The sequence below is a fragment of the Alosa pseudoharengus genome, unplaced genomic scaffold (genome assembly GCF_046254945.1).
Source record: "Alosa pseudoharengus isolate Yale_2024_CS ecotype anadromous, Long Island Sound unplaced genomic scaffold, YU_APseudo_1.1 YU_APseudo_1.1_scf_439, whole genome shotgun sequence".
In the NCBI taxonomy this organism is placed as follows: Eukaryota; Metazoa; Chordata; class Actinopteri; order Clupeiformes; family Clupeidae; genus Alosa; species Alosa pseudoharengus.
The window spans coordinates 5,001-13,974 of NW_027468797.1; the positions used below are offsets into that span (position 1 = coordinate 5,001).

Sequence of the window (8,974 nt, forward strand, 5' to 3'; positions counted from 1 at the left end):
ATGTACGCGTGCAGCGCGCTCGGGGTGCAGGGCGGCCAGACGCTCTGCTTCATAGTGAACGTGACAGGTGAGTGGCCCACGCTGGACGTAGACTGCCCTGTGAGCAGTTGGGGTTGTGTTGGGATGGTAGAGTGGGGGCTAGAGAGGCTATTTGATGTTTGCCTGGTTGAGTAAGAGTGCATCCTTCAAGATCCAGGGCTTGCAGCCGTGTGTCCAAGATCAAGCGAAAGGGAAATGCTTTTTGATAGTCTTTCCCCTCGCTGGCCTTTCTTTTTGGTTTGGGATTGAGGTTTTTTCGGTTTGGATGTTGATGTGTCAGTAACTTGTGAGCTTCACCCACCCCTGGCAACGTGTGTGTGTGTGTGTGTGTATGTGTGTGTGTGTATGTGTGTGTGTGTGTGTGTGTGTGTGTGTGTGTGTGTGTGTGTGTGTGTGTGTGTGTGTGTGTGTGTGTGTGTCCGTGAATGCCTTGTGAGTGTGTCTTTTCTGGAATACGTACGGCTGTGAGTGTGAACGTGTTTTTGCATTAGGCTTGAGGACCGAAAGCAGATCCGTCGTCTCTTCGGGATTTTGAAGTGCATGCGTGTGTTTGTGCGCCTGTATGTGTGAGAGAGGAAGCGAATGCTGTGCAAGTCTTGCTGTGTGCTTCTGTGTAACAAGCGTAACAAGGGGCACGGACGTGACGGTAATACCGGTTCTCTGCAGATGCCATTTCGTCGGGCGATGACGAGGACGACACGGAGCGCTCGGAAGATGTGGCCGTGGACGGAGAACAGATGCGTGAGTACCGGGCAAACGAGGGACTCGTAGACAAGGGGAGGGGGGAGTACACACTCTTGAGTCTGCTCATCTGCACTGGCTGCATCTGGTCCATTGGCTGTGTTAAAGAGGTCCAGAGCAGTTCATAAGTGCACACAGACACACACACACACACACACACACACACACACACACACTGCAATATCGTTAATGTGATTTTCCTCTCAATGTGATATCATGCAGCCCTCTTTCACCATGGCGGTTTTCACTTGTGTCTCTGGGTGCGCATAAAACATTCGCAGGCATCCTTAAGTGATCCGACAGAGCCGTCGCGTCCTGTTTATTTGTTTTTTTTTGTGTGTGTGACTGTCCTTATTTATTGGTATGACTCCTTGAGTTCTTACTACGACCTGTGAGAACTCTTTCGGCTCATGGAAAAGTTGTTTGTCAGGCCCCTGTCGTTGAGTTCCTCCGGCGTTCGCCGAGTATCACAGTTTCAGTGCAAGCGAATTCCTGGCATTCCCTAAGCCTGTGAGCCTCAGTGTGTGTGTGTGTGTGTGTGTGTGTGTGTGTGTGTGTGTGTGTGTGTGTGTGTGTGTGTGTGTGTGTGTGTGTGTGTGTGTGTGTGTGTGTGTGTGTGTATCAGGTAGTCGAGCCCTGGGGAGCCTGTCAGCTGCGATCATCCATTATGGAGGCAGCCCATCTGCTCTCCGTTATTTACCTGATGGAAGACGTGTTCTGCATTGGTGCTGTGGTGAAAGAAGAAAAGGGGGATAATGGGGAGGGGTATTCAGAGAGAGAGAGAAGGGGAGAGAGAGAAAGAGAGAGAGAGAGAGAGAGAAGGAGAGGGAGGGAGGGAGGGAGAGAGGCCTCTTTACCTTTCAGTCTTTTTAAAAAGGGGGAAAAGAAAAGTGAACAAGAGGGCTTCCATATCCTGTTAAAATTCTCTGCACGCATCTACACCCCCACACCCACACACTCACACACAATTACTCACACGCACACTCACTTATTCACTCACTTACACACACACACACACACACACACACACACACTCACACAAGCCTGGTCGGTTCCAAAGCGAGCTCTAATTGCTCAAAATGCATCTGACATGGTGGAGAGAGAAAGAGTTTCAGGCTGTTTCAACAACAAAAAAAAACTTCTTGGTCCTAATAAAGCTGTTTGAAAGCAAAGTCAAATCTGGCTCGGTCAATCTGAAATCAGCCGAGAGGGGAGGGGTGTGTGGCTGGGGTTGTGGTCGGGTGTGCTCGAAAAAATTCCAAAACAGAATATGAAAGGAGTAACACAGAGCAGGAGGAAGAGGAGGAAGAGGAGGAGGAAGAAGAGGAGGAGATGGGGGGTTTAACTAGTAGTTTCTGCTTTGGATTGAGCCCAGAGTCTTTCTCTCTGTCTCTCACTGTCTATCTCTCTTTCTCTCACCCTCCTTCACCCTCTACCTCTTTCCCTCTCTCTCTCTCTCTCCCCTCTCCCCTCTCCCTCCATCTCTCTCTCTCTCTCTCTCCCCTCTCCCTCCCCCTCTCTGCGCTGAGGAGTGCTGGCCTTGGGCCGAGGGTGTTGTGTAGTGTGGAGCCGGCAGCATTTCAGAGCCCGGCATGTTGGACCGCTGCCTCGCCTGAACCACTCTCTTCCATTACTCTCAGACCCTAGCTTTAACAACTGCGTACATATCTCCCCCCACCAACATATTTCGCTCTCTCCCTCTCTCTCCCCCTCTCTCTTTCTCACTGTCTCTCTCTCTCTCTCGCTCTTTCTCCTTTTTTTGACTATTCTTTGTTTTCCTTCTCTTCCTGTATCATGTGTGTTGTCAACGGAGCGGGAGAAAATTGAAGGAGACAATTGAAGGCCTGAGCAGAGAGAGCTGGCAGCTCCGTGCTGTACTGCTGTGGTCGTGCTAATGTTTTTACGTGAAAAGTTCAGCGAGAGTTGGGGGCTTTCGCTTCATTTTGCGCTGTTGTTTTTTTTCTTCTCCCTCGTCGTTAGCCTTAGCTTTTTTGCCATAGTGAAGGAAATGAGATGTAATCAGCATCTCTCTGACTTGTGGTCACTGTGATCTCGACCCTTCATGCATTGTTTGGACACAGCATGTTGTTCTTTTGAGGTGGACTTCAGCCCAAAGCAGCCGTCTCTTGTCTTCCTCTGAGAGCTAACATTTGAACCAATAGTTGGTCAGTGCTCTACCCTTTCCTGCATAAAACAATGAGATATCCAAAATATGACTCACAAGTATGTGGTCTGGTCTCGGAACCCGGGACCTGCTGTAAGCGCGGTGATACACGGGACAACTTTTTCAGCAATGTTGCTGGTCAGACTTAAAACTGGTTCCATGCGATTTGATTGTATGATCTTGACAATTGCCCTATTGGTGATTTAAAAAACAAAAAAAACAATTCATCAAAAAATTCATTCAAGTTTTTGCCCTGAAATCAATGGAAATGCACCAGAACCATAACACTCAGTCTTGAACATTGCCCAAGCAAAAATTGCCCAAACATTGTTCAAAAAGTATCCTGGTGTATCATCAGCTTTAGCCCTCCATGAACACCTAAGGGTCAAAGGTCAGCGGAGATGAGGCTCCTCCTTATGTGGTGTGGGGGGGGGGTTGAAGGTTGGTGGGTGGTGGGCTGCTGACCTCAGGTGGTGCCCTTTGAAGTTTGCCATCTCCGCTGCTTGGAGGGCATGGGAAAGGCGTTGTGAGGCCTGACGTGTCTGTCTCCTGTCCTCCGGCGCAGAGGTCAGAGAGGAGTCAGTAGGGCACCGCGCGCGCTATGCTAAAGATGTGGACCAGGCCTTTGGTCTGTCAGAGGACAGCGGAAGCCATGTTTAAAGTGATAGATGGATGGATAGAGAGTGAAATAGGAAGAGAGGAGGGAAATAAAGAGAAAGAATGAGGCAGAGAGAGAGAATGTAGTAAGTAACAGAGCCGGCGATGAAGAGAGGTATGGAATGGAAGAGATAGAGTGCTAATGAGCATGCGAGTTTGTTTCTGTGGCGGAAGGAAGCTCTCATGGTATCAAAGAATGTTTACACTTTCCGTTTCTCATTCAAGAAAAAATGCAGTCCACTGCAATTTGGGGTTTCAGACAGCAGAAAATCAACCGCCAGTGGCTAGTCATCCTGCGACTAGTGCTGCCCAGGGGGTGCTAATTTTCTGCATGTATTCGAAAGATGTAGCTTTGGAAAGAAACAGAAAGATGATAGTTGTGGCGGAAATGGATGTGTAATGCAGTGAGTGGGACAAACTTAACCAAGCCTATTTAACATCAGAAAAGAAAGGGAGAGAGAGCGAGAGGGAGAAGGAGAAAGAATGAGGGGGGGAAAGAACAGGCCGATTACAGTGAGTTCCTCTTAGACATCGATCCTCTCACTACCAGCGTTTAATGATTAATCACAGGTCAGTGAGCTCAGATCTTTAGCTGTCATCCGTGTCTCTGCCAGTGACGGAGTCTCGTCCCTCGCGGCCATCACAGCGGAGATGCTAACCGGAACCCAAGTCAAACAAAATGTGATGGTCTAGTTGCCTTCTTGGCAAGACACAGCAACTTCTCTCCTCTGGAAGCTGATGTTCCTCCCAACCAACCCAACCCACCCCACCCCACCCTCTACCTCCCCTCCCCATTTCCCCACACCCTTCTCTTACCCCTCTCTCCCCCTCACTCCCTCTCTCCATAATCCCCCCCTGCCCCGCCTGCCCCTCCTACCACTAACCCCTGGCTCCGAGGAAACCCAATATGTTTTGATTTAAGCTGCTCTGCAGCGACGCGAGGGGTTACACTAACCAGGCGGGCCGTGCGGAGGGAGCAGGCGTAGCGGGCCGACGGGGGTGTGAAGAGACACTAGAGCTCCTCCATCTCCACTCTACTCCTCTTCTCTCCTGCCCCAATCTCCACCCCCCCTCCTCCTTCTCCCCTCTTCCCCCCTCTTCTCTCTTCTCCTCCTTTCTCCTTCCTGTTTGCCTGTTCTGGCTTGCCGGGCCCACAGCCACACTATATTCACGAGGGGTGCCCTCAAGGTTGCCTGACTGAAATCAAAAGGAGTCCAGGACAGGCTCTTCTCCCCCTCCTCTCTTCTCCACATGCTCTGGCGTAAACTGTTTAGATGTGTGTGGAGGACAGTGCATGCATACCAGGCAGATTCAGACACTGGTAGTACGCAGGCAATGACTATAACAAACAAACAACATGATTATAACAAGCAAAACAAAATAAACCATATACGCAAGGCCTCAGTGGTTTGTTAAATATAACCTGAGACATGAAGACTGATACCAGGTGTTGTGCAAGTTGTCGAGAGATATGGCATGGTTGTTTAGATTTACTTTTAGCGTGTTAAATAACATTCCTTTTCACGCGTGCTCCTGAGCTGAAGAGTGAGAGTCTTACACTCTGTCCCGTCCGTCTTGCAGGAGCACCCGCTTGGACGATGCCGGAGAAGATGGAGAAGAAGCTGCACGCGGTGCCGGCGGCCAACACGGTCAAGTTCCGCTGCGCGGCGGAAGGGAACCCCCGGCCCAAGATGCGCTGGCTGAAGAACGGCAGACCGTTTCGTCAGGAGGACCGCATGGGCGGATATAAGGTGAGAGCCTGATTCCAGCTGCCTGTTCTCAATTCTAAAGTGTGTATTCTGGAGAATGTGTGTAGAGCCAGTGTTGAGCAAAAAAAGATGGCAGATTTTCAACTCCTTTTCGCCGAAGACAGGGCAGTTTTGACACATTTTCTAATTGTGGGACACTGTCCAGATCTTTGAGATTGTGGAACATGTAACTGCTGGAAACTACTTTGCTCTTTCACCGGAATTGTGCTTGCATTTCCAAAATGTGTCCAACTTTGCAGAGCACAGTGAACTTTGTACACACTTTCTTGCTGAGCTGCACAAATTTAGGGACTTTGTGTGTGTGTGTGTGTGTGTGTGTGTGTGTGTGTGTGTTTGTGTGTGTGTGTGTGTGTGTGTGTGTATGCGCATGCGCATGCGTGTGTGTGTGTGCCCCTGTCACTTGGACTCTCAACGCCTCTGGTCTCTGGGTTTAAAATGGAGGTGGAGTGTGTGAAATTGGGTTTAGTCATCCATGCTGGTACGCTCCACAGGGTCCCCGTTCCTACTGCCCCGTTGTAGCTACGCTGTGGTGGACGTGTCGTGGGGTTCGGGGGCTGTTTGGGAAACTGTCAGGGCCACTCCTAGGCGCCCACCGAGCAGCCAGATAATCTGTCGACCACAACAAAAAGTGAGAGGGGAGAGAGAGAGAGAGAGAGAGAGAGAGAGAGAGAGAGAGAGAGAGAGAGAAAAGCACACAGAAGAGATGAGGAGAAAATAATAAATACGATAAATAAGATATCTTCAGACAGAAAACAGAGTCTAATAATAGTCCAGTGGTTTTAAAAATATGGAGTTTTGCCTGGGGTATTGATCCAAAGGCAGTAAAAATGAGCTTGTCACACTGAAAACCTGAAGTGCAGTTAAAGTTTAATGGCCAGTGCAGCCCAGGTCCTGGACTCTGGGTGTTTGCGCTCCAGCTCAGAGAACAAAACCGGAGCAAACAGATCACTCTCCGAGACCGCCAGCCGCATGACACGACTCCAACTCACCCAGGAAATACTCAGATAGTTTCACCACCACTGCGTCACCATGAAGCTGCCTCAGTTTGTGGGCATGGAGCGTTTTATTGAAAGACATGGGGACACTGTTTTTTAAGTAGCCTCATGTATAAGACAACCCTAACAATAGCATATCAAAAGTATATTTTTGAACACTTAAACTTAGTGCAAGTACACTATGCAAAAAAGTAAAAGTACTTAGCACTCAGGGCAAAAAGTCTTCAAAAATGAGTATATTGGCTGTTCAGCACATGCGGTTGTTCTCCATGTTTAAGCAAGTTCACAGTGTAAGGAGTGGAATTGAAGGAATATTTACTTGAAGGGCATTCCGAGATTAGTCTGGACTGTTCAGTGGAGCCTGCCAGTCTGACTGTGTCTGCAGTCAGTCAGTCAGTATGATGAATTCTCACTCCGAAAAAACACATTTTTCACTTTACATCTGTGTCGTCGCCCACCCCCACCCCCTCGACCAAGCCCTCCGGAGCACTGCAGATATATGTTGAGGGCTTTTGTTTATGAATCCTAAAAATACCTGAGGCCGGTCGTCATGGAAAAGCCAAATAGCCCAATAACGTTTTATTTCCTTGTCGACGTGAATACGGTATCTTGCTTGAAAAAGAGAGACAGAATTCCAACCCCATGAGCCATTGTGTTTTCTTTGGATGAACTGGATGTATTTTGGTCCGAAAAACCCGCTCACGAGTTTTGTAAACATGGCGACCATTTTGCAAAAGCAGTCTAGTATTGTGATCATCAGATTGTTACTCTTGGAAGTAATTGCTTGTGACTGGAACTCAAGTCGACTAAGGTCCCTTACAAGAGCAGCTCTTTATTTTCACTTGCCCCGATATGACACATTCATGCCGTCTGTGAAATGCTTAAGATATGACCAGGCAGTTATTATTACACAGTGGGGATACTGCAGAGTAGGACGAGGTCTTTGCCTGGCCCGCAGTCATACTAGTACAAACGTGTTGGGGCCTCTAGTTTTGGCTTCCATCTCAGATCAGTCAAGTATCTGTCGCCTGTCCCCGGGTTGAAGCGGATGTTGATACAAGCTCCAGACAGTCATCAGGACCCTGATGCTGGTCTTGACACCAGGTTGCTCTCTCTCTCTCTTTCTCTCTCTCTCTCACACCCTCTCTATCTATCTCTCCCTCTCTCTCTCTTCTTTCTCTTGCTTTCACAGCAGAACTGATGTGAACACATGTGGCCTACTGAACGGTGCTCTGCCAGTGTTCTAGGGCCACTGTGTTTGTTCTATGCCAGGGTTCCAGGCACACCATGTCTGTTCCCTCCATGGATCTGCAGCGATGACACAAAAGACTTTCAAGACCCGCTAACAAACACAGGGACAAAAAACAAACACTGCAAATTGGACAGTTGGCAGAGAAAGTTAGACAGACAAAAACAGAAAGACCTGCCAAGATAAAGAGGGCTATGGATTAGAAAGAAAGACAGACAAAAAGCAATATAGAAATGAGAAAGAAAGAAGGAAATTAACATCAATGGTGGTGGAGAAGTGAAGGCAGTCAAGAAAGAAAACAAGAGAGAAAATATGGACAGGGAAAAAAGAGTGTTTTTGCATGTCTCTGAGAGAGAAAGGAATACAGAAAGAAAGAAAGAAAGAAAGATAGAAAGAAAGAAAGAGAAAGAAAGAGTCAGCTTGATTTGTGGGAGCTGGCAGGTTTGGGAGTGAAGCCCTCAGTCACAAGAGAGACAGAAAGAGAGAGAGACAGAAAGAATGAGAGAGAGAGAGAGAGAGAGAGCGAGAGAGAGAGAGAGAGAGAGAAAGAGAGAGAGACAGAAAGAACGAGAGAGAGACAGAGAGAGAGAGAGAGAGAGAGAATGGGTGGAGGAGAGAAAAATAGAGGGCAGGAGGTGGAGTTGAGACAAAGCTGAGCACCGAGCTGTGAGGTCTGCTCTCAGCAGAGCACGATGGGAAAAATAATAAGCGCAGCGTCGACAGACTGATCCTAAAAGCCAGTGCCGCCCCCACCCCAGGAATCTCTCTTTCTGTCTGTCTCTCTCTCTCTCTCTCTCTCTCTCTCTCTATCTTACTCACTGTTTCTTGCTCGATCTCTCCTTGTATTGCTCTCTCATTTATCTCTCTCTGTTTCTTCCTCTCTCTTCGACTGCTTGAGTTTGGGAGCAGCTGACCTTCTCCCAAGTATCTGTTTTAATCAGTAGGAGTTGCCTCACGCCTGCCAAACGTTCACCCTAAGCTGATGCCAGTTAAAATCCCGTCTAAAGAAATAGGGAAATAAAAGTCAGCATTTTTCTCTTCCTTGTGCTTTCTTACAGTGTTTTCTTTGTTTACTATTTTTCAAGCCTTTTTTGGATGCATCTGAGATTCCCAAATAAGCGGGGTGCCCTCAACATTTTGAAGGGAAATTGAAGTCTTTGCTTTCATGTGAAATCATGTTCAGGGCACTGCAATAAAACACCATTGTATAACGTAACTTTCACCTCAGGTGTACTGTCCACTCCTTTGGGACTTTAGGCTGCGTGTTTGCTAACTTTTAGCCTCCTGTCCCCCATTTACAGGTGCGCCAGCAGCATTGGACGCTGATCATGGAGAGTGTGGTGCCGTCGGACAAGGGCAA

General features: G+C 48.2%; 1 protein-coding gene across 1 annotated transcript in view; it reads left to right on the plus strand.

Annotated features, from left to right (window-relative positions):
- LOC143103472 (fibroblast growth factor receptor 2-like) overlaps positions 1 to 8,974 on the plus strand; it is a gene marked incomplete at its 3' end in the record, with an annotated part of 9,412 nt that extends 438 nt beyond the window's left edge. The window contains 4 exon segments of the mRNA XM_076267254.1: positions 1 to 67; positions 706 to 780; positions 5,183 to 5,352; positions 8,916 to 8,974. The exon segment at positions 1 to 67 is cut by the window's left edge and continues 438 nt beyond it. Of these exon segments, the coding sequence (XP_076123369.1) occupies positions 1 to 67; positions 706 to 780; positions 5,183 to 5,352; positions 8,916 to 8,974 (371 nt within the window).